Genomic DNA, 26,101 nt, shown 5'->3' with positions numbered 1-26,101 from the left:
AGCCAGCACTTTGGGAGGCCGAGGTGGATGGATCACAAGGTCGAGAGTTAGAGACCAGCCTGCCCAACATGGTGAAACCCCGTCTCTACTAAAAATACAAAAATTAGCTGGGCATGGTGGTGCGTGCCTGTCATCCCAGCTTCTCAGGAGGTTGAGGCAGGAGAATCGCTTGAACCCAGAAGGCAGAGGTTGCAATGAGCCGAGATTGCACCACTGTACTCCAGCCTGGGTGACAGAGCAAGACTGTCTCAAAAAAAAAAACAAACAAACAAAAAACAAAAAACTAGCTGAGCATGGTGGCATGTGCCCATGGTCCCAACTGCTTTGGAGGTGGACGTTGCAGTGAGCCAAAATCAAACCACTGCACTCTAGCCTGGGCAACAGGGTGAGACCCTGTCTCTAAGTAAATTAAATAAATAAACAAATTAGCTGGGTGTGGTGGTCCCAGCTACTTGGAAAGCTGAGGTGGGAGTATCACCTGAGTCCAGGAGGTCGTGGTTGCAGTGAGCCATGATCACACCACTGCAGTCCACCCTGGACAACAGAGCGAGACCCTGTCTCAAAAAAGCAAAAAAAAATCTAAAACCCCACCAGCCATAGGTAGTCATGGGACTTTATGATGCATTTTTTACACACTTGAAATTATAGCACATAATTTTGTGACTTGAATTTTCATCAAACATTATAATATAGGCATTTCTTTATATGATTGGCAACATACATTACTTGATATGTATGTATTAATAATATAGTGTATTATAATTAGATGGGTTATCCCTCTTGGGACATTTAGATTGTTTTCACTCTTTTTTTCTTGTAGGTATCCTTGAAATGAACATTCTTGTACATACCCAATCAAGGTGTTGCCTGATTTCTTCACTAACCATGCTTCACCTCCATCCCCATATTCCTCCATGCCCAAGACTAAGGATATATAGTCAAATGTTAGAATATATAGTCAAATGTTCTGTTTAAGTTACTCAGATTAGTCTGTTGTCCATCCTTCCTTCCCTATAAGTATTACAGGTTACAGTATTTCTGATATTTTTTCAATTCCACTTTATATCATGCTCCCTCCTGTCTTAGAACCTTTATGCATTTTATTCCTCTGCTTGGAATACTTTCTTTCCCTACCCCGTTTTCCTCCTTGCCTAGTTAACTTCTTCTCTTCCTTTAGATACCAGCTCAAAAGTCCCTGTTTCAGAGAAGCTCTGGATTAGAACTCTGCTATATTCTCTCTTAGTTGTGCCATTTGATCTGTCTCACCAACTAAACTGAAAACTCCACAAGGGCAGGGACCTCAAGTGTTCTGCTTCCCAGTATGTGTGTCTGCATAATGAATTCTCAATAAATACTTATTGAGTGTTGTCTTCTGGCTCTAATATTCCGCCTCAGGGAAGTGGCAGGGTTTTTGTTTGTTTGTTATCTATGGTTAGGAATGGCATTCTATGAGAAAGCATCGTGGTATTGAATCAAGCATGATCAGAAGCAAGTGTAATACAGCTCAGCATCATTGGTCAAATACATGTGTTAAATGATTGTTGTATTTCTCAGTTGACATCCTGTGAGAAGATAAGAATTCAGATAGAATCTGGCTCAAGAAATTCTGGTTTGGAGTCAGTGGAGAAACATGAGTTTATTGATTGGTATTCTTTAGGGCATGTGAATAACCCAGTATATAATGTTGCTTTATATTTAATTTCCAAAAAAAGTAAAGACTAACTCTTGTTAGCCAGTAGTTTAGTTTTTTTCAGTAATTTCACTTTTGAAAAAGTATTTGTTGGGCATAGTTAGTAATTTTTTACTTTTTAGGGTTGTTTGGAAGATAAAGTAATACATATGAACGTATTTCAAAGTAGATGTGTAATTTGTTTTCATTGTTAGTTGTGATATTAGGCAAGTAAGTTCAAGTTTCTCTTTATGTTTACTTATTCAAAAATTGGGTTAAAATTAGTATAGACCCTAATAGGTTATCATGGGAACTAAATGAAATAGTCATGCATGTATGCCAAGAGCTTGGAACACAGTAAACCCCTTGGAAAATGCTCATTGTTACGTTAATTATTTCCAATCTTTTTTTTTTTTTTTCCTGAGACAGAGTCTCGCTGTGTCACCCAGGCTGGAGTGCAGTGGCACAATCTGAGCTCACTGCATCCTCCACCTCCTGGACTGAAGCGAAACTCCCACCTCAGCCTCCCGAATAGCTGGGACTACAGGCATGCGCCAACACGCCCAGCTAATATTTTTGTATTTTTAGTAGCGACCAGGTTTCACCATGTTGGCCAGGCTGGTCTTGAACTCCTGCCCTCAAGTGATCTGCCCTCCTCAGACTCCCAAAATGCTGGGATTGTAGGTGTGAGCCACCACACCTGGCTGTCTTTATGATTTCTTTGTGTTACAAACATTCCAGTTACACACTTAATTACTTTAAAATGTACAATAAATTATTGTTGACTGTAGTCACTTTGTTGTGCTGTTGAATACTATATCTGTCTTAGTCCGTTTTCATACTGCTATGAAGACATACCTGAGACTGAGTAATTTATGAAGAAAGAAGTTTAATTGGCTCACAGTTCTGCATGGCTGGGGAGGCCTCAGGAAACTTACAATCATGGTGGAAGGTGATGGTGAAGCAAGGCATGTCTCATATGGTGGCAGGAGAGGGAGAGAGAGAGGTGGGGGAAAACTGCCAAACACTTTTAAATCATCAGATCTTGTGAGAACTCACTCCCTAACTATCATGAGAACGGCATGGGAGAAACTACCCCCATGATCCAATCACCTCCCACCAGATCCTTCCCCTGACATGTGGCAATTACAATTAGAGATGAGATTTGGGTGGGGACACAGAGCCAAACCATATCAGTATCGTATTCATTCTACCTAATTGTATTTTTGTACCCACTACCCATTCCCACCCCTGCTCCCCACCACTACCCTTTCCAGCCTCTGGTGACCATCATTTCTACTCTTGATCTCCATGTGTTCAATTGTTTTAATTTTTAGCTCCCACAAATGAATGAGAGTGTGTAAAGTTTGTCTTTGTGTGCCTGGTTTGTTTCGCTTAACTGTAATGTCCTCTAGTTCCATCCATGTTGTTGCAAATGACAGGATCTCATTCTTTTTTATGGCTGAATAATACTCCATCGTGTCTATGTACCACATTTTCTTTATCCATTTGTTGTTGATGGACATTAGGTTGCGTCCACTGCTATTACATTTTTAGTGCTCTGTATATTTGAAAAAATGACTCTGGAGGATAGTAACTGACACATAAATAAATGTCAATGTATATTCTCTTTCAGATTTACCAAAAATTTATCTCCTGACAAAATAAATCTAAGTACCCTTAAAGGAGAAGGTGAACTGAAGAATTTGGAATTGGATGAAGAAGTGCTCCAGAATATGTTGGATTTGCCGACATGGCTTGCTATCAACAAAGTTTTTTGTAATAAAGCGTCCATTAGGGTGAGACTTTGATGTCTGTGCCTTGATATTTGTGCAAGGCCTTTCATGTTTTCCTTCTATATTTTGGCTCTATCTCTTAAAATACTTAATTTTAGATAATTCTGTAAAAACATTTTTATTAATATAATTTCAAAAGAAAGATACCTTTGCATAAATGTGTGCCTTCTATTTAAAGGCATGTATTCACTACTTTATAGATCTTAATTTTTGTTTAAATGTGATTCCATTAATATTTTAAAATTATTAATTTGTTAATAAAATAATTGCATCCATTTGGTACATGTTCAAAGATAGTTTTTTCATAAGTTTTATTGTCAAATGGGACAATCTAAACTTGTAGTGAGTTGCTGGGCATGGTGGCTCACACTTGTAATCCCAGCGCTTTGGAAGGCCGAGGTAGGCAGATTGCTTGAGCCCAGGAGTTTGAGACTAGCCTGGGTAACATAATGAGACTGCATCTCTACTAAAAAAAGAAAAAAATAATAGCCCAACATGGTAGCACATGCGCCTGTAGGCCCAGCTACCTGGGAAGCTGAAGCAGGATGATTGGTTGAGTTTGGAAGGGTGAGGCTGCAGTGAGTCATGATTGTGCCACTGCACTCCAGCCTGGGTGATGGAGTGAGACCCTGTCTCAAAAAAATTTTTAAAAAGTAGTGAGTAAATACTTTTTCAAATGAAGACATGAGAACTAATAAATTTGCAGTTTTATCCCTTTTCTTCATTAGTTTCTTTTTCATTTTGAGATGTTTTTTTGAGACGGAATCTTGCTCTGTCACCAGGCTGGAGTGCAGTGGTGCAATCTCAGCTCACTGCAACCTCTGCCTCCCGGGTTCAAGCGATTCCCCTGCCTCAGCCTCCCAAGTAGGTGGGATTACAGGCACATGCCACCACGTCTGGCTAATTTTTTTGTATTTTAGTAGAGACGGGGTTTCACCATGTTGGCCAAGATGGTCTCAATCTTCTGACCTTGTGATCTGCCGGTGCCCGGCCCATTTTGAGATTTTTAAGGGTCTCTGTTTATGGTTAGTATCATTCCTATTATTATTATTATAACTTGTTATTCTACTTATCTTTTTGTTTGTTTGTTTGTTTTTGAGATGGAATCTTGCTCTGTCACCCAGGCTGGAGTGCAGTGGCACCGTCTCAGCCCACTGCAACCTCTACCTCCCAGGTTCATGCAGTTTTCCTGCTTCAGCTTCCCAAGTAGCTGGAATTATAGGCGCATGCTGGCTAATTTTCGTATTTTTTAGTAGAGATGGGGTTTCATCCTGTTGGCCACGCTGGTCTCAAACTCCTGACCTCAGGTGATCCACCACCCGCCTCTGCCTCCCAAAGTGCTGGGATTACAGCATGAGCCACTGTGCCCGGCTGACCTCTACTTATCTTTAATCGTATGTCAATTTGTGTCACTTCTTGGTCTTAAAGATGAGGCTTTGTTTAAGAGTTGTCTGTTTAGTTGAAATACTGGATGCTGATTGTTTCCTAAAACTAAAATTTTGGCTCCTAAGAAAAGATTATAGAAAGTTCCTATATCCTTTGATGGTCACTTTTAATTTTTGTTCTATCCTTTGGAAACCTAAATATCTACAAAGACTTGACACTTTTATTTTAGTAAATTTTTTTTTTATTTCAATAGCTTTAGAGATACAAGTGGTTTTTGTTCACATGAGTGAATTGTATAGTGGTGAAGTCTGGGATTTTAGTGCACCTGTCAGCTGAGTAGTGTATATTGTACTTAGGAAGTAGTTTCATCCCTCATCCCTCTCCTGCCCTACCCGCCTTCTGAGTCTTCAAAGTCCGTTATGCCACTCTGTGTGCCTTTGCATACCCATAGCTCACCTCCCACTTAAAAGAACATGTGGTATTTGGTTTTCAATTCCTGTTACTTCACTTAGAATAATGGCCTCCAGTTCTTTTCAAGTTGCTGCAAAAGACATTATTTTGCTCTTTTTTATGGCTGAGTAGTATTCCATGGTATTTATGTACCACATTTTCTGTATCCACTCATAGGTTGATGGGCACTTAGATTGATTCCATATCTTTGCAATTGTGCATTGCGTTGCAATAGACATATGTGTCCAGGTGTCTTTTTTATTTTTAATAGAGTCATGTTTGAAATGAGGACCAGTGTCTTTTTGATATAGTGACTTCTCTTCCTTTGGATAGGGACCCACTCAGTAGTGGGATTGCTGGATCGAATGGTAGATCTACTTTTAGTTCTTTGAGAAATTTCTATACTGTTTTCTATTGAGGTTGTACTAACTTATATTCCTACCAGCAGTGTATAAGCATTCCTTTTTCATCACTTCCATGCCAACATCGATTGTTTTTCAACTTTTTAGTAATGGCCATTCTGGCTGGGAAAAGGTGGTGTCTCAGCGTGGTTTTAATTTGCATTTCCCTTATGATTAATGATTTTGAGCATTTTTTCAGGTGGTTGTTGGCCATTTGTATATCTTCTTTCACAAAATGTCTGTTCCTTGCCCATTTTTTAATGGGCTTGTTTTTTTTCTTGCTGATTTGAGTTCCTTGTAGATTCTGAATATTAGTCCTTTGTCAGACGCATAATTTGTGAATATTTTCTTTGTCAGATGCATAGTTTGTGAATTTTGACAATCTGTACGTTGTCAGTTTACTCAGATGATTATTTCTTTTGTTGTGTAGAAGCGTTTTAGTTTAATTAGGTCTCATTTATTTTTGTTGCATTTGCTTTTGGGGTCTCAGTCATAAATTCTTTGCCTAGGCCAGCGTTCAGAAGAGTTTTTCCTAGGTTTTCTTCCACAGTTTTTATGGTTTCAGATCTTAGATTTAAAACTTTCATTTATCTTGAGTTAATTTTTGTATACAGTAAGAGATAGGGATCCAATTTCATTCTTCTACATGTGGCTATCCACTTTTTCCAGCACCATTTATTGAATATGGTGTCCTTTCTCCAGTTTGCGTTTTTGTATGCTTTGTCAAAGATCAGTTGATTGTTAGTATTTGGCTTTATTTCTTGGTTCTCTATTCTGTTCCATTGGCCTGTGTATTCTGTTCAATGGAACAGAATACTCTTCTCTGTTCTGTCCCATTGGTCCATGTGCCTATTTTTACACCTGTTCCATGCTGTTTTGGTTACTATAGACTTGCATAATTTGAAGTTGGGTAATGTGGTGCCTCCAGGTTTGTTCTTTTTGCTTAGGATTGCTTTGGCTATTTGGGTTCTTTTTTGGTTCCATATGAAGTTTAGGATTGTTTTTTCTAATTCTGTGAAAAATGATGTTGGTACTTTGAGAAGAATTGTATTGAATTTGTAGATTGCTTTGGGCAGTATGGTCATTTTCACAGTATAGATTCTTCCAGTCCACGAGTATGGGATGTATTTCCATTTGTTTATGTCATCTATGATTTTCCACAGTGTTTTGTAGTTCTCCATGTGGAGATCTTTCAACTCCTTGGTTAGGTATATTCCTACATTGTTTTGTTTGTTTGTTTTTGTAGTAGTAGTAGTTGTTGTAAAAGGGATTGAGTTCCTGATTTGATTATCAGTGTGGTTTTTGTTGGTTTGTAGCAGTGCTACTGATTTGTGTACATTGATTTTGTAACCTAAACCTTACTGAATTTATTTGTTAGATCTAAGAGCCTTTTGGAGGCAAAACTTGGCATTTTTAGTACAGGGTATATCAACATTATATATTTGATGTTTCTTACATTTTATATTAATGGCCGAACTTTTGTATTTGTCTTGAATATTTACAAAATGATTGCTCAGAATTTTAGGATTAAACAGGTTGTTAAGCTCTTCGTTTAAATTATGATATTAAGATTTGTTTTAAGGATTGTTAAAAAAAGATACTTAAAAGAACCTGAAATTGGCCAGGCATGGTGATGGACGCCTGTAATCCCAGCACCCTGAGAGGCCGAGTTGGGTAGATCATTTGAGGCCAGGAGTTAGAGACCAGTCTAGCCACCATATCAAAACACTGTCTCTACTAAAAATACAAAAATTAGCCAGGCGTGGTGGCACTTGATTGTAATCTCAGCTGCTGGGAGGCCGAGGCACGAGAATTGCTTGAACCCAGGAGGTGGAGGTTGCAGTGAGCCGAGATCGTGCCACTGCACTCCAATCTGGGCAACAGAAAGAGACTCTGTCTCAAAAACAAAAAACAAAACAAAAAAAACTTACGATTTCTATTCAAAAGATGACTGAGAAGATATAGCTAGTAATAATTTCTTACATAAAATGGGTACATCTGATTTCAAAAGTATGAGTGAATTGCTCAGTTTATTTTGTAGTTTAAGAAAAGTGATTTTATATAATTTGGTGTGTCTGTCCTATATTAATATAACACCTGTATTGATTACTGTTCACATTATTTTCTTCTTAATGATTGATCTTAAATTAAAAATTTTTCATTTGTAGATCCCATGGACAAAACTGAAAACACATCCCATCTGTTTGGTGAGTTCTGAAACCACTTTAGAAATAAACATTTATATATATACATTATCTAGCTACTCCATTCATAGTAATTTTTTGTTTCATGGAAATATAGTCTGGATTTTTCACCAGTTAGCTTTCATTTTATTTTGATAGGACTCAGGTTTTTCATCCTTTAAATGAGAAGCTTTAACTTTAAAGTAGGAGCATCTTTAAAGTTTTTCAGGTCTAGAATACTATGTTCTAAATTGGTATAGTATTTTATTGCATCATTTAACTCTTTGTTGATGTACTATGGGATTATTCTTTGAATAACATTTGATTCAGACTGTCTTTGTTTCTCCTTTTACTGATCTAGTAAATTATGAAATATGTTCTTTAATATACTTTGCTTTTTAAGGAAAGTTGAAGAAAATTGATCATTTATTCATTCATTTAAAAAGTACAATGATCAAGAACATGAATAAAACAAGACAGTTTCAGATAATAATAAATGCTATATATGAAATAGAGAATGAGGAACGACTGGAGTTGTGTTAGTGATGGCTATTAAGGACATTAGATCTTTCTTCAAGGAAAAAAGTATTACCCTGAGAAAGAACCTTTTCCATTATGGGAGTGTTTATTTTTTTTCACATTTCCTGCTTATTTTATATTTCCCATAGTTTTGTGTCTCATAGCTCAGATCTTAGATTGTGGTAAGCTTTTTGGGGTAGTTCAATCCTACTTATTAATGTATAATTTTATCAATGAATATATCTGGGAGTAGAGATTCTGTTTTCATGAAATCTGATGATTTCAGTAGTTAATGGCTATGTCTTAATTCCCCACCCCCAAACACCTGTAATACACACAGTTTTTCCACCAGATAATAAATGCCTTGAGAACCAATTGAGTGCTTTGTGTTCTTTTTTGGCATTTGTGTTTTTAGACCTGTAGAGAGACACTTAAATGACTCTGCTCACTTTTTACTTTCTTCCTAAAGAAAAATGAAAGAGAAAATAATCTTAAATAATACTTTAATAATATACATAGAATAAATAATCTAATTGTTTACGTTTTAACGTTTTTATTAGGCCCTGGATAAAGTAATAATGGAAATGAGTACATGTGAAGAACCAAGAAGCCCTAATGGCCCATCACCAATTGCAACTGCTTCAGGACAAAGGTAAGCTACTTCCATTAATCTGCATGACTGCCAAAGGGAGTTCTTTTCTATAGTCAACTCCATTATTGGCAGTAACAGGACACTAAAAAAAAAAAAAAAAAAAAAAGCCTTAACCTCAAATGGCCTGTATTTCAGTCAGCTCTCCCATCAAACATTTTACAGTTTTAGTTATATACATTGCAAAGTTGCAGATTTGACTCTTAACTTCCTTTATTCATCTTGCTTTCCTTGCTATTATTAAATAATAGTGATTAACTAATGGCAGAGCAGCAGCAGAAAATGGAAACAGAAGAATTTAGGCATTATATAAATCAGATAGCCTCTGATCAGTTTCTCTGCATATCATTTTCTGTGCATCAGTGGAACTTTTATGACTCTTAAGAGTTAAGTTGGGAGGCCGGGCACGGTGGCTCATGCCTGTAATCCTAGCACTTTGGGAGGCCGAGGCGGGTGGATTCCCTGAGCTCAGGTGTTTGACACCAGCTGGGCAAAACGGTGAAACCCTGTCTCTACTAAAATGCAAAAAACTTTAGCTGGGCATGGCGCCGTGCACTTTTAATCCTAGTTACTTGGGAGGGTGAGGCAGGAGAATTGCTTGAACTTGGGAGGCGGAGGTTGTAGTGAGCCAAGATTGCGCCATTGCACTCCAACCTTGGTGACAGAGCCAGACTCCGTTTCAAAAAAAAAAAAAAAAGTTAAGTTGGGCTCGGTGTAGTGGCCCATGCCTGTAATACCAGCACTTCGGGAGGCTGAGGTAGGCCGATCACCTGAGGTCAGGAGTTTGCAACCAGCTTGACCAACATGGTGAAACCCTGTCTCTAGCAAAAATACAAAAATTAGCTGGGTGCGGTGGTATACGCCTGTATTCGCAGCTACTGAGGAGGCCCAGGCAGGAGAATTGCTTGAACGGGAGGTCAAGGCTGCAGTGAGCTGAGCTCATGCCACTGCACTGCAGCCTGGGTGATAGAGAGAGACTCTGTCTCAAAAAAAAAAAAAAAAAAAAAGAGTTGATGTCTTAAATTACAGACCTTTTGGGTTACCCTAAAATTCATTAAGTTTAAAATGTTTTTGCTTTCCACAGGTTGTATTTTGATAGATGAAAATCAGATGCTAATAAAGCAGAAGTATGGGGATCATTTCATAAAGTCTTTTTGAAAACTTAGAAGTTACTAAATTTTTAAAAATATATTGTCTGCTTTTTTGCACTCAGTTAAATTTCAATCTAGAACTATACGTGATTTTTCTACAACAGGATTTCTGCATTATTTTTGCATTCACATCAGTTGTTCACATAGATTTTTAATGTGATTAATGCCTCCTTATGTTGCGTAAAATGGCAGCTCTGAACATGTGTAGTGTTCTAGGTGTTATGTAAAACAATTGATAAAACTTTTCTTGAGGGTGAATGCATTCGTGTATGTACACAGACACACACTCACTTACTCCTCTTTTACAAAGGTTGAGCCACCTTTATGTTAGTGCATGCCATGAGAATACCTACAGTGCGTGCCATGGGAATCTAATGGTGATTCATTCCACTTCTAAGAGTTGACTAAAGGCCACGTTTGTCAGATGTGCAGTTTATATTTGGACTACAGATATTAGTGACTGGGAAAAGAGCTTTCATGTTAACTGCTTTGTAATGTAGCATCATCCCGCAACTTCAGATTTTACAGGTTAGATTATGATTTCAGGTTTCATAGAATAGTTGTTGGCCTTTAGGTTGACTAGAGTCAGAAAGAACTAAAATGAATCATTTTGTCCTTGTGTGCTTAGTATAGTTGATAGTGTTCTTCCTAATTCTTGTTTTTATAGTATCGTAAGCTTTCTAATTTCGGCTTTCTAATCATGTGATGATTTAATCTATTTAAATCATTCTCATATTTTGACATACGGCAGTATGGTTAATCTATTTCAGCATTTTTCAGACTTGCCTGATTGTAACAGTCATTTAGAGTGCTTATTAAATCTACAAAGTCTCTGAAGCTCCTTTTCTTGAATTTCTGATTCAGTAGGTCTGGAATGGATATCAATAAAATGAATACATTCATTGAGTGGTGTTCAGAGTAAAAAAAAAAAAAAATAGAATGTGAATATGTATTTTTGGTTCTCACTCTGTTGCCCAGGCTGGAATGCAGTGGCGTGATCTTGGCTCACTGCAGCCTTGACCTCCCAGGCTCAATTGATCCTCCCACCTCAGCCTCCCAAGTAGTTGGGACTACAGGTGCGAGTCACCATACCTGGCTAGTTTTTTGTATTTTTTTGTAGAGATGGTGGTCTCCATGTGTTGCCTAGGCTGATTTTAACTCCTGGGCTCAAGCAATCCTCCTCCCTTTGCCTCTCATAGTGCTTGGATTATAGGTGTGAGCTACTGTGCCCAGCCAAAAAGTCTTTTACATTTTAAGAAGAGTATTAAAAAAAAAAAAGTGTGCAGCCCTGAGAACCAGAAAAGGTTTAGAGAATGAGAAGAGCGTTTTTTTAAAAAACTTATTTTTTTATTGTTTTTTTGAGACAAGGTCTCACTCTGTTGCCCAGGCTGGAATGCAGTGGTGCCATCTCAGCTCACTGCAACCTCCACCTCCCATACCGAAGCGATCCTCTCAGCTCAGCCTCCTGAGTAGCTGGGACTACAGGCACATGCCACCATGCCCAGTTAACTTTTTTGTATTTTTAGTAGAGACGGGATTTCTCCTTGTTGGTCAGGCTGGTCTCGAACTCCTGGGCTAAAGTGATCCACCTGCCTTGGCCTCCCACAGTGCTAGGATTACAGGTGAGAGCCACCGTCACTGTGCCTGGCTGAGAATAGCATTTTTTTAATAACTTATGTGTAACTAGACTAGATTGTTGTGTTTGAGGTTTGTTTTCCTGTTTTATTTATTTATTTATTTTTTGAAATGTAATCTCTCTCTGTCACCCAGGCTAGACTGCAGTGGCATGATCACAGCTCACTGCAACCTCAACCTCCTGGCCTCAAGTGATCCTCCCACCTCAGCTTCCCAAGTAGCTGGGACCACAGACATGCACCACCATGTCCAACTAATTAATCAATTAGTTAATTAATTTTGAGACAAGGTCTCGCCCTGTTGCCCAGGCTAGAGCGCAGTGGTTTCATCTCAGCTCACTGTAACCTCTGCCTCCTGGGCTCAAGAGATCCTCCCACTGCAGCCTTGTGCGTATCTGGGACCACAGGCGAGTGTTACCATGCTCAGCTAATTTTTAAAATTTCGTACAGATATAAGGTCTGTCTGTGTTGTCCAGGCTGGTCTTGAACTCCTAGGTTCAAGTGGCCTCCCAAAGTGCTGGGATTACAGGCATGAGCTACCATGTGTGGCCTTTTAAAATATTTTGTGGAGACAGGGATCTTGCTATATTGCTCAGGCTAGTTTCGAACTCCAGGTTCAAGAGATCCTCCTGCCTTGGCCTCCCAAAGTGCTGAGATTACAGGCGTGAGCCACCAGGCCCAGCTTAGATTATTGTTTTAATAAAAAACATTTATTTTTCAATATAAAAATGAATAAACTGGGCCTGGTGGCTCACGCCTGTAATCCCATCACTTTGGGAGGCCAAGGTGGGCAGATCATCTGAGGACAGGAGTTTGAGACCAGCCTGGCCAATATAGTGAAACCCAATCTCTACTAAAAATGCAAAAAATTAGCCAGGTATGGTGGTGCATGCCTGTAATCCCAGCTACCCCGGAGGCTGAGGCACAAGAATTGCTGGAACCCGGGAGGTAGAGGTTGCAGTGAGCTGAGATCATGCCACTGCACTCCAGCCTGGGCGACAGAGTTGAGACTCTGTCTCAGAAAAAAAAAAAAAAATAAATAAATAATAATATGGTGATGTGCAAATCTATCTGTCTGTCTGTCTATCTCACTGCAACCTCCACCTCCTGGGTTCAGGTGATTCTCGTGCCTCGGCCTCCCAAGTAGCTGAAATTACAGACACATGCCACTGTGCCTGGCTAATTTTCTGTGTTTTTTTTTTTTTTAGTAGAGATGGGGTTTCACTGTGTTGGCCAGGCTGGTCTTGAACTCCTGACCTCAAGTGATCTGCCTGTCTCAGCCTCCCAAAGTGCTGGGATTACAGGTATGAGCCACCATCCCTGACCAGAAATGTGCAAATACTAATAGAACTTGTAAAAATTAGTTTTGTCATTAGTGTATTTTATTTTGCTTTGTTTTTCCAGTGAATACGGCTTTGCTGAAAAAGTAGTTGAGGGAATTTCTGTTTCTGTAAATTCTATAGTCATCAGAATTGGAGCAAAAGCCTTCAATGCATCATTTGAACTTTCTCATCTTCGGATCTATAGTGTAAATGCACACTGGGAACATGGAGATTTGAGATTTACTCGTATTCAGGATCCACAGAGAGGAGAGGTAACTTTTTTTTCTTTCTTTTTTAAATGTTTCATTTAGTGACAAGTAAAAGAGGACGATTAAACAAATCACATCTCATGGTTGCCTTTTAACTTTGCTTTTCTCTGTATTACTTTTTTTGGGGGAGGGTGCGGGGGAGACAGGGTCTCACTCTGTTGCTCAGGCTGGAATGCAGTGGCGCAATCACGGCTCACCGCAGCCTTGACCTCCCTGGGCTCAGGTGATCCTCCCACCTCAGCATCTTGAGTAGCTGGGACTAACGGCATGTACTACTGCGCCTGCCTAATTTTTGTATTTTTGGTAGAGACAGGGTTTTGCCATGTTGCCCAGGCTGGTCTCATACTCCTGGGCTCAAGCTGTCCACCTGCCTTGTCCTCCCATAGTGCTGGGATTACAGGCCTGAACCATTGCACCCAGGTCTCTGTATTACTCTTAATCATTCAGTTATAAAATGTGCACATTTTAATGCTTTTACTCTAGTAAATCTTTCCCTTTAAAGCCCTATTTTAACTTCTCAGCTACTCAGAATTGAATTTTTAAATAACCCAAACTAAAATATGTTGTTTGTTTCTTGGTAACGTGATTTAATGCATTTGAGCTTTACATTAACTGAATTATTTAGAATAAAAGTATTAACAGCTTTACATATGATGAATATGAATATGAAGATGTGTAATTGAATTTGATGGAATAATACAATTTACAAAAATAAAAACATGGTGAATATATCTAAAATGTCATGTGAAAATTAACTGAGAATATACATTTGCTTTGTTTTCAAAAATCTACATTTTTCTCATTCTGTTTTGCATGAGTAAGTGAGGTTAATCTCTGTGTTCTCCTTAGGTTTTGACTTTTAAAGAAATAAATTGGCAGATGATAAGAATAGAGGCAGATGCCACCCAAAGTTCACATCTTGAAATTATGAGTGCTCCTGTTCGATTAATAACCAACCAATCAAAAATCAGAGTCACACTTAAAAGAAGGGTGAGTCAACAAGATTACATTTTTGATTCATATGTTAACTCTTGGATTTGACTTTTTGATTTGTGTGTTAACTATTAGTTAATTATAGGAAATTTTAAACAATGTCTTAGGTGAAATATTGGCATATTACCAGTGGCATATTAAAATAATACAAAATAAAAGGAGGTATAGTTACTCAGATAATATTTATAGAAAACTGGTATAATGTTCTTCAGTCTTAGGTTTAATAGATTTTTCAAAGGTTTTTTGTTGTTGTTTTTATTTTTATCTTATTTTGTTTTTTTTGAGATGAGATCTCACTATATTGCCCAGGCTTGATTGCAGTGGCATGATCCAGGCTCACTGAAACCTTGACCTCCCAGGCTTAAGTGATTGTCCCACTTCAGCTTCTCAAGTAGCTGGGACAACAGGCACACACCACTATGCCTGAATAATTTTTTAAGTTACTTGTAGAGATGAGGTCTTATTATATTGCCCAGACTGGTCTTGAGCTCCTGGACTTGTGATCCTCCTGCCTCTGCCTTACTTTTATTTTTATTTCTGGAGATGGGGTCTTGCTCTGTTGCCCAGGCTGGAGTACAGTGGCACAATCCTAGCTCACTGCAGCCTCGAACCCCTGGGCTCAAGGGATCCTCCTGCCTTAGCCTCCCAAGTAGCTGAGACTATAGGCATGCGCCACCATGCCTAGCTTATTTTTGTTTTTTTTGTAGAGACAGGGTCTTGCTCTGTTGTCCAGGCTGGTCATGAACTCCTGGCTTCAAGCAGTCCTTCTGTCTTGACCTCCCAAAGTGTTGGTATTATAGGTGTGAGCCACAATGCCTGGCCTAAACATTTTTATTTTTGGTAAATTGAATATATTTCTCAGTTGCCAAATATTTGTTGAACATTTACTGTCTTATAATTTCATTTCTTCTATTGAATCTTTGAATTAATACAAGTAATTATAGAATTTATCAGCTATAAATGCAAAATTAAGTTATATAAGTGCTATATAACTTGTAAGGTACAAGGATTTGTCTGTCTTTTGTTACCACTGCATCTCTAGTACTAGGAGATACTCCTCTCGTATAGGAACTCAGTAAATACTACTACTTTTTTTTTTTTTTTTTGAGACAGAGTTTCTCTCTGTCGCCCAGGCTGGAGTGCAGTGGTGCTATCTCCGCTCACTGCAACGTCTGCCTCCTGGGCTCAAGCAATTCTCCTGCCTCCACCTCCCAAGTAGCTGGGATTACACAGGTGTCCGCCACCATACCTGGCTAATTTTTGTATTTTTAGTAGCGACAGGGTTTCCACCATGTTGGCCAGGCTGGTCTTGACTTCCTGACCTCGGGTGATCCACCTGCCTTGACCTCCTGACCTCGGGTGATCCACCTGCCTTGGCCTCCCAGAGTGCTGGGATTGCAGGCATGAGCCACTGTGCCCGGCCAGTAAATACTTCTTGTATGAAGGAAGAATCCATATTTAATTCTATTCAAAAAGGTTTTGAAAACATTTTTTAATACAAGCGTATTATAAGGTTTATATCTTGGCTTAATTTTATAAAACATTTTTTTTTTCCTACAGTTAAAGGACTGCAATGTCATAGCAACAAAGTTAGTTCTAATATTGGATGACTTATTATGGGTTTTAACTGATTCCCAGTTGAAAGCTATGGTACAATATGCAAAGTCTCTTAGTGAAGCAATAGAAAAATCAACAGAACAAAGGAAGAGTATGGCTCCTGAACCTACACAGGTAAGCTATAAAATTAACAGGAAAAATACTTACTTTACATGAAAATAGTTTAAAAATTGGAAGGAATTATTTTTTATTTTCTTTAAGAAACAGATTGTGAGGTTTTGAGTACAAGAATCTTCTTTATCTAGACATCTTCTATGTAATTTTATATAAGTAGTAGCTATATGAAAACATATTAAATGTATTTGTAACTGTTAGTGTTTATTTTGTTTAGAGCTCTGTATTAGGCACTAAAGTTAATGATGACATAAAAGTGTTTGATGTTTTAATACCTCTGTTTAGGAAATTAAAAGAGTACAGTTTTAAAACTACTAAAGTAAAAGCAAATGAGGAAAAAACCTGGGTAATTATAGGCAAGAGAGGACATGTGAGAGTTAATTGTGCAGAGAATCAAAGCCATAAGGAATTGCTGAAATTGAACACAAAACTTCTGTTGGAGTTGTCTGATGGCTGGGGCAAGAACAGGGACAAGCAGAATGAGCTATTTATCACTTTCTTAAAAGTGATTATTAGTTTGTATAGAGCATTATTAGTTGGTATGGAGAGGAAAAGTTTTTCTGGTTCTTTCCCAGTAGTAAGTTCTGAGTACCAGTACATCAAGGTCTTTATAGAAGAGACAGTGATAGTTATAATGGATAATATTTTTAATAATTTTATGCAAAGTATAAATGAATTTTTATATCTACCGCTAGTAAAAATTTAACTAGATATTATAAAATTATACACCTATGAAGCTATTTCCTTGGAAACAGTGTTATGCATCTCAGATATATAGCTTGTTGGTGATCCAGCTTTGTACATGAGAATGGCATACATTTAGGCTTTCTTTATTTTTTGAGACAGAGTCTCTCTTTAGCCCACCCTGGAGTTCACTGGCACAATCTCAGCTCACTGCAACCTCCACCTCCCAGGTTCAAGCGATTTTCGTGCCTCAGCCCCCTGCGTAGCTGGGACTACAGGCAAGTGCCACTTCGCCCAGCTAATTTGTTTTGTAATTTTGTTAGAGATGGAGTTTCGCTGTGTTGGCCATGCTGGTCCCGAACTCCTGGCCTTAAGTGATCTGCCCGCCTCGGCCTCCCAAAGTGCTGGGATTACAGGTGTGAGCCACCACACCCGGCCTAGGCTTTCAATGAATATCACATTGGCATTATCTATTGCCTGCCTACTATGTCCTAAGGTGCAGGGGTAGGGGTAGACACTGATGTAAAAATGAATATCATCTGACCCTGGCCTGAAGAACCTTAGAGAATAATGGTTAGTCAAATATGAAACAAATCTTTGTAAGTGGGGGACAGGGACTCATGTCTATAATCCCAGTACTTTGGGAGGCTGAGGCAGGAGGTTTACTTGAGGCTGGTAATTCAAGACCAGCCTGGGCAATATATTGAGTCCCATCTCTACAAAAAATTTAAAAATCACCCAAGTGTGGTGGTGGTGGCATATACCTGCAGTCCTTAGCTACTTGGGAGACTGAGGCATGAAGATTGTTTGAACCCAGGAGGTCAAGCCATTGCACCCCTGCACTTCCGCCTGCGTAACAGAGTGAGATCTGTTTCCAAAGAAAAGAAAAAAGAAAAACAAACAAATCCCCAAATCATTGTAGTTCAACATAAATGCTAGCATGAAGAAGTAAGGGAAAGAGTTCTGTGTAGGGACTACAGAAACACAGAGAGGTTTTAATTAATTGCTTGCAGGGTGTGGAAAGGTTTCACAAAGAGGTTAATAAAATTATGTCTTAGAAATGAGTAGCAGTTCACAGGCAGACATAGGGAAAAGGCATTTCAGAAGAGACAATAGAATCTGCAGAAATATAGTATTTTTAAAGATCATGATATTTTCTGGTAAAGATAAGAAATTTGGTGTTACTAGAGTAGCGTTTTTAGGAATGAGGTTCACATGTCTCAGGATATATTACAATTTTCCAAGTTTTATATTTTAAAGAAATTGAGTTCCACACATTCCACCTTGATGTGTATTCTTTCTTAAACTTGATCTGCCAGAGAATATGGTTGCATTAAGATGTCAGACTGGTTTTCTCTTTCCATAATGACTCTAATCCTACTTTATAAATGAAAGACATTATTACTCATCCTCAGTCTTACTAGGATGGATTTGAACAGGAAGCGGGTAAAAACCCCTCTGGGAAACAAGATAGAGTGGCAATTTGAAATATTGCTATTCATGTTGGAAATTGCAAGCCAGATGATTTTTAGTTGTTTTCAACACATGTGAAGAAAGATCAAATAATTGTCAGCTATTAGAGATTATTAAAGTAATTTTTTATAGTAGATCACTTTGTGAATCCTGGCAGGTAACTCGAAGGCATTGAAAGAATTGAGTCACATGGCTAAAACAAAACTGCTTTCCTTCCAATCTGTCTGTTTATGTGAACAAGGTCTTCTTGAGCCTGTAGTCATAAAAACAAAGAGATATAGAATTGAAGGTAAACTCTGTATTATTCTACCAATAAATTATTCATCCATGAGGCATCTGCAGAATTCTCTGGGGGACCTGATATTAAACGTTTGGCAAACAGACCACTGGGCTCTAACATAGAATGGTTTTCCTGGACTGGTAGCCTGAGTTGAAACAAAAGTTTGCAGTGACTGTATATGAAACATGTTGTATAATGTATTGAAGAATTTGGACATTTTCCTGTGGGCGTTTGGGATCCAGTGGAAGTTTTTAAGTAAGTTGAGGATAAGAAAGAGAGAAAAGTTCAGAACTTTAGAATGACAGTTGGTAGTACCATTAGCCAATAAGGGAAGGCAGAAGGAAGTAGATTTAAGGGAGATGAGGGTAAGAAAAGTCATTTTGAAGCTGAAAAAGTATAAGGAAAGAAGTACAGGAGAGTATTTTACAATATTATCATCATAGACATAAATACTATTCTGTTAAGGCTTGCAAGGAAGATTTTGGTAGCTTAGGTTGTGATTAACAGAGATGGCAGTCGTAGTTAAAGACTAATAGATTGGGCTGGACGCGGTGGCTCATGCCTGTAATCCCAGCACTCTGGGAGGCCGAGGCAGGTGGATCACGAGGTCAGGAGATTGAGACCACCCTGGCTAACACGGTGAAACCCCGTCTCTACTAAAAATACAAAAAAATTAGCCGGGCATGGTGGCAGGTACCTGTAGTCCCAGCTACTCAGGAGGCTGAGGCAGAATGGCGTGAACCCGGAAGCAGAGCTTGCAGTGAGTCGAGATCGCGCCACTGCACTCCAGCCTGGGTGACAGAGTGAGACTCTGTCTCAAAAAAAAAAAAAAAACAAAAAACTGATAGATTGAAGGTTGATACTACTATATAGCTCTTATAATATGTGGATATGTTTATATAAAATGGAATATGGATTAGAAAACTAGATACATATCTATTAGGAAACTAGTAACAAGGACAAAATTTTGTAATCTCACTGTGCTAATAAAACCTGTGCTACCATTTTGAGGTATTTTCTTACAGGTTTTTGCCCCAGCCTATGTACTTTTTCTTAGTTGTAGTTAGTATTTTGAGGTATTTTCTTACAGGTTTTTGCCCCAGCATATGTACTTTTTCCTAGTTGTAGTTAGTGGGCATATGCAAGTTTCTTCCATGTCTTTAGTCTTTGTAGCTATTACGTTTTGTTGCTCCATCATATTTTATAGTGGATATACTTAACCATTACCACAGAATTTTTTTCTTGGGTAGTAGTTATCATGTCACTACTTCAGATATCACACAGAATGTCCTAATCTGATTGTTTCAGGTCCCAAGACAGCATGTCAGAAAGTGAATTAGTTAACAGTGTTTCTTTGCTCAACTTTACAACTAGGCAGTTGTTTTCTATTATAACTATTTCTATTATAAGTATTTGCTTAGCTTCATTTTATTCTTCTCTAAAATAGAAAGAAGACTATTTTGAAAATTAAGAGTTGTTAACATTATTCATAGGGGCCAGGTGCAATGTAATCCCAGTACTTTGGGAGGCCGAGGTGGGCGGATCTTTTGAGGTCAGAAGTTCAAGACCAGCCTGGCCAACATGGTGAAACCCTGTGTGTACAAAAAATACAAAAATTAGCCAGGCATGGTGGTGGGTGCCTGTAATCCCAGCCACTCAGGAGGCCGAGGCAGGATAATCTCTTGAACCTGGGAGGCGGAGGTTGTTGCAGTGAGCTGAGATTGCACCACTGCACTCTGTCCTGGGCGACAGAGCAAGACTCCGTCTCAAAAAAAAAACAAAAAAAAACACAAAGATTTGGCCAGGCGCAGTGGCTCACGCCTGTAATCCCCGCACTTTGGGAGGCCGAGGCAGGTGGATCACCTGAGATCAGGAGTTGAAGACCATCCTGGCTAACACGGTGAAACCCTGTCTCTACTAAAAATACAAAAAATTTAGCCGGGCGTGGTGCCAGGTGCCTGTATTACTCCCAGCTACTCGGGAGGCTGAGGCAGGAGAATGGCATGAACCCGGGAGGCGGAGCTTGCAGTGAGCCGAGATTGTGCCACTGCACTCCAGCCTGGGTGACAGAGCGAGACTCCATCTCAAAAAATAAAATAAGATAAAATAAAAATTAAATTAAATAAAATTAAATAAATAAGGGGCTGGGCACTGTGGCTCACGCCTGTAATCCCAGTACTTTGGGAGGCCAAGGCAGGCGGATCCCAAGGTCAGGAGTTCGAGACCAGCCTGGCCAATGTGGTGAAACCCCATCTCTACTAAAAAAATACAAAAATTACCCGGGCATGGTGGTGAGCGCTGTAGTCCCAGCTACTCTGGAGGCTGAGGCAGGAGAATCGCTTGAACTGGGAAGCAGAGGTTGCGGTGAGCCGAGATCATGCCATTACACTCCAGCCTGGGTGACAGTGAGACTCTGTCTCAAAAAAAAAAAAAAAAAATTAGCCAGGCGTGATGGTGTATGCCTGTAATCCCAGCTACTTGGGAGGAAAATCACTTGAATCCGGCAGGTGGACATTGCAGTGAGCCGAGATCATGCCACTACATACCAACCTGGGTAACAGAGTGAGACTTTGCCTCAAAAAAAAAAAAAAAAAAAAAAAGGATTATTCATGAGGCAGAGAGCTTATAGTGGCCCATTTTTTTTTCTTCCAGAAATAGCATCCAAAAACCTGATTTTACCATAGTATTAAGAAAAAGGTTTGTAGGTAGATTAATGTTTATATTTTTATTTTTATCAGTATTTATCTTGATAAAGAAGAGAGAAAACGTAAAGAAGTACTGGAGAGTATTTTAAATAGCACCATCATAGACATAAATACAGTCTTGTTATAGCTTTGAAAATGGGAAAAACAGGAGAAAAATTGTTTGATTGACATCAGATTAACAATTAATTAATAAAAAGTTTTCTGGAGTCTATAATATTTAACATTTTACAGCTATATTTCACCTGTTTCTTTACTTACTGTGGGCTGCAGTCATTTTCATGAAGAGATTCTCATTTACTAAGTATACTTTGCAGTTCTTTTACAGTATGATCATAGTTCTTCATAGATGTAATATGTATAAATATATACATACAAAATACATATTCTTTGATTTTCTTTATCTTTCATTAATTACTTGTTCTAAATTTGAACATTGTTAATTTTTAAAGTGGAAAATTTGGTCTCCTTTATCATAATTATTATAAAAATTCATCTACAGTTTTGTGGCTCATGTCAGATAATCTTACATTATAATTATGTATACAAAATCATTTTAGGCTATTAGAGGTTCATATATATTTTTATGTATCAACAGGGTTCTATACTATTTCTCTTTAGGGAGAAAAATATTTGAACTCACAACCTATTTATAAATCCTGTCTCCTTTCTGGCTTCTTTAGTTATTCAAGTTCAAAGGACATACCACATCTTTTAGGAGAGGCACCAGAGCACTTAGAGTACTAAATAATATCACAGGGGCTTCTACAAAGATGTACTTTATTTCTATAGGATATCATATTAGTCCCTTTTCACACTGCTGATAAAGACATACCCGAGACAGGGCAATTTACAAAAGAAAGAGGTTTAATTGGTCTTACAGTTCCATGTGGCTGGGGAAGCCTCATAATCATGGTGAAAGGCAAGGAGGATCAAGTTCCATTTTACATGGATGGCAGCAGTCAAAGAAAGAATGAGGAAGCTGCAAAAGCAGAAACGCCTGAGAAACCATCAGATCTCGTGAGACTTATTTACTACCACCAGAACAGTATGGGGGAAGCCGCCCCCATGATTGAATTATCTCCCACCAGGTCTCTCCCACAACACGTGGGAATTGTGGGACTACCATTCAAGATGAGATTTGGGTGGGGACACAGAGCCAAACCATGTCAGATATATAACAGTGTATACAGGGCCCACATTTGTTTTCTTTTTAATATATATAACTAATAATATTCAAATAAACTGCCTTTAAGAGTTAACTACATTTTCTAAAACAAGGGCTATAAATATGTTAAATAAAACTTGAGATATTTAGTGAGATATATTGGGTTCATATTTGATTTGTGTATAGTTTTACAGTTTTTTTTGTTTTTTTTTTTTTGACATGGAGTCTTGCTTTTTCACCCAGGCGTGCAGTGGTACAGTCTCGGCTAACTGCAGCCTCTGCCTCCCGGGTTCAAGTGATTCTCCTGCCTCAGCCTCCCAAGTAGCTGGGATTACAGGCATGTGGCACCACGCCCGGCTAATTTTTTATATTTTTAGTAGAAATAGGGTTTCAGCATGTTAGTGAGGCTGGTCTTGAACTCCTGACCTCAGATGATTCGCCCGCCTCGGCCTCCCAAAGAGTTGTGATTACAGGTGTGAGCCTAGTTTTATAGTTTTTAAATTTTAGTTTTATTCTTAGGCAATTCAGAAAATATTTTAGGGAAAATGTATTATTGATGAAAAATAACATGTATTATGGTTATTTTTCATGACTTTCGACTGAAAATATTTAGATTTTTGTGTGAAATTTCCGGTATTTAAACTGGCAGTGATAAGGCAGTTTCGAATCTTTTTAGAGCTCTACAGTAGTCGCATCTGCCCAGCAAGTGAAGACAACACAAACTTCAAATGCTCCTGATGTAAATGATGCAATTGTGAAACTATTCAGTGATTTTGATGTTAAGGAAACCTCCCATCATTTAGTGATTTCTCATCTAGATCTACACATATGTGATGACATTCATGCTAAAGAAAAAGGTAAAATAACATGCTTATTTCAAACTGTTTTGGTTTTTCTAGAATTGACTACAAAACTGGATTGTATATTAAATCTGTTGTGTAGAATGTCCTGTAAGATAATTTGTCATAATTGTGTTCATGTGAATATATAGATGAAAGGCACAACTGGAAGCATATATTGGTATGAAATTTTATTTTGCTTTAGCAGTTAGTACTTAAGCTTAATTATTTGTTAGCTATCAATGCTAACAATAAAATTAGCTTTAAAAAATCAAAGACTGAATAGATGATCCTCTAGGAGGATGATGAAGTATTAGACTTGCCTTTGAATTAACTTTTTCATAATGTTGAAATTGTCTCCAAATTTTTAGTCCATACTTAATTCATAATTATTTGTAGATGTGTTTTCAGCATTGCAGTTTTTCTACCTATTTTGAATAGAAGCACAGCTGTGCGACTGTTTAACATATTTTATGGCCACCTCTCTTCCCATCCTTCGAAAATATGATTAGAAAGCAAAATTCCAGTTAGGAATTTTCTTTTAGTTTTTGTCCCTGTTATTTTTCCTTATTTAGTAGACATAGTTCTGTAATCTAGGTGCTGGGCGTTTTTGTTTCTCTGCTGGAGAGTATCCCTGGCCCAGAAGTGTTGGGAGTGAGTTCAGCAGGTAGGCCTACCTTAAGGACTATAATTCTCAAAATTTGGTGAGCATTAGAATCAGGCTGAAGACCTTTAAACAATAGAGTTATCTGATCTCTGCGCCTCAGATCTGAATCAGGATCTATATCTATGAAAATTTTTGCCATTTTCCCAGTGTTTTGAAGCTGAGAAAGTGAATATTGAGACGCTGGATACTTAGCAGTAGAAGTTACCCTGCCTTCATTAGACAAGGCATCCTAAAAGGTTCCAGCCTAAAAGGTTGGAGGGGCAAAGATGAGGAAGATTTGGGGTTTGTGGAGGGATTTGTTATCTTTTGTTCTGACTACCATTGTGTCATTTGACTTATAGTTGGCATCTTTTACTTTAGAGATTTGAAAGGAAAATCCAAAAAAGTTAGAACAAACCATACTAAGAAAATGAGGTGGTCAAGATTAAGTAGTAAGAATGAGAATGGAGAAAGTGTTTTCTAAGGCCTTACATTCCTCACTATTCCCTCATAGAATAAATTGAATGATATCATTTAGGAAGAAAACCTTTCCACCAAAATATCTCCTTAATGGTGCAGGTCTGTAATCACTATTCTGAAATCCAAAAGGCTCTGAAATATTATAAGTTTGTGAAAAACTCATTTGGTGGCAAAACCTGACTTACACCAATACATTTTTTTTATTCTTTGCCTGCTTCTTATAAATATTTATATTTTGCTGCAGAATTGCTATTTTTATTAGTGCTGCCTCAGAACCTGCTGAGAGTGTTGCATGGTATATCCTGTATATACCATATCATATTACTGTCGTGAAATCTAAACATTTCTGAATTCTGAAACCTTTGGCTTTCCAAAGGTTTTATGTAAGGGATTGTAGACCTGTGCTGAAAATTCTACTAGTTGAGATAAATTGGATTTTACAAATTAATATGGGGGGGTGTATACATAGCTATGTCTCAGTTTGTATTTTTCTTTCTTCTGATTGATTTCCCATTTTGTTTTAAAATTTGATTTTTATGTTCACGTTATACCAATTTGTAATCTACTTTTGATCTTACTATAGCTGTGTGACTTTGGACAACTTACCTAACCTAACAGACTTTTAATAATTTCCCTTCCTTTTTTTTTTTTGGAAACGGAGTCTCACTCTGTTGCCCAGGCTGGAGTGCAGTGGCTCGATCTCGGCTCACTGCAACCTTTGCCCCGGGTTCAAGCGATTCTCCTGCCTCAGCCTCCCAAGTAGCTGGGACTACAGGGGCGTGCCACCATGCCCGGCTAATCTTTGTATTTTTAGTAGAGACGGGGTTTCACTATGTTGGCCAGGCTGGTCTCGAACTCCTGACCTCGTGATCCACCCGCCTCGGCCTCCCAAAGTGCTGGGATTACAGGCGTGAGCCACCGCTCCCAGCCTTAATTTCCTTTTCAGTAAGAGGTAGGATGATATGGTGTAGTGTTTAAGATTTCCTGGGTTCAAATCCAAGCTTTGCACTTAACTAGCTGTATGTCCTTGGCCTCTTTGTGCCTCAGTTTCCTTATCTTGAAGATGGGGATAATAATGATGGTACCTATCAAATGCGGTTGTTATGAAAACCAAATGAGTAAGTTTACCTAAAGTATTTAAAATAATGCCTGACATATGGGGAGGCCTTGTCAATATAAAAGTTCTGCTAGTATCATCTGTGAACTCTACCAGGGCAGGGATTCTGCTATTCTTACATTCTTACCTTTTATCCTGGTGCCTTACAAATGAGGGGGGCTCAGTAAATACTCATTGGATTGAATTATATTTCCTAAAATCCTTAATATGCTGTCATAAAAGAGAGACAGTTATTACTACTTGGACTCCAAGTATGCTAAAGTTTTTTTGTGGTAAATTAAATCTTTCTGATAATTGGCTTAACATTTTTTTTTCCCTTTTTTTTCCCCCAGAGTCAAACAGACGTATTACTGGAGGCGCAATGCAACTCTCTTTTACACAGCTAACTATAGATTATTATCCTTATCATAAAGCAGGTGTGTATAACAGCTTCTTTAAAAGATATAAATATTGTTTTCAAATTATATAGCTAATTTATTTAGTTTAGTTTTATTTTGCTTTTATTTGTTAACAGGAAATGAGATGAAGAGATTGGTATTTTTCTCCTGGCAGTATTTTA

The 26,101-nt window shown here is 38.3% G+C and overlaps 1 protein-coding gene across 7 annotated transcripts in view; it reads left to right on the top strand.

The window, feature by feature from the left end:
- BLTP3B (bridge-like lipid transfer protein family member 3B) overlaps nt 1-26,101 on the top strand; it is a 103,853-nt gene that overhangs the window by 28,095 nt on the left and 49,657 nt on the right. For 6 of the 7 annotated variants that reach the window (XM_055238624.2, XM_055238623.2, XM_063614299.1 and 3 more), the window contains exons 2-9: nt 3,306-3,468; nt 7,871-7,909; nt 8,965-9,056; nt 13,243-13,432; nt 14,279-14,419; nt 15,983-16,153; nt 23,137-23,317; nt 25,875-25,958. In XM_055238624.2, coding sequence (XP_055094599.1) covers nt 3,306-3,468; nt 7,871-7,909; nt 8,965-9,056; nt 13,243-13,432; nt 14,279-14,419; nt 15,983-16,153; nt 23,137-23,317; nt 25,875-25,958 — 1,061 coding nt within the window. The remainder of the gene's footprint in view (nt 1-3,305; nt 3,469-7,870; nt 7,910-8,964; nt 9,057-13,242; nt 13,433-14,278; nt 14,420-15,982; nt 16,154-23,136; nt 23,318-25,874; nt 25,959-26,101) is intronic. The other variant, XM_055238627.2, reaches the window with a different exon arrangement.

This window comes from Symphalangus syndactylus, chromosome 13, assembly GCF_028878055.3.
Source record: "Symphalangus syndactylus isolate Jambi chromosome 13, NHGRI_mSymSyn1-v2.1_pri, whole genome shotgun sequence".
In the NCBI taxonomy this organism is placed as follows: Eukaryota; Metazoa; Chordata; class Mammalia; order Primates; family Hylobatidae; genus Symphalangus; species Symphalangus syndactylus.
Note: the sequence above shows the minus strand (reverse complement) of the source record. Positions and strands in the feature narration are given on the sequence as shown.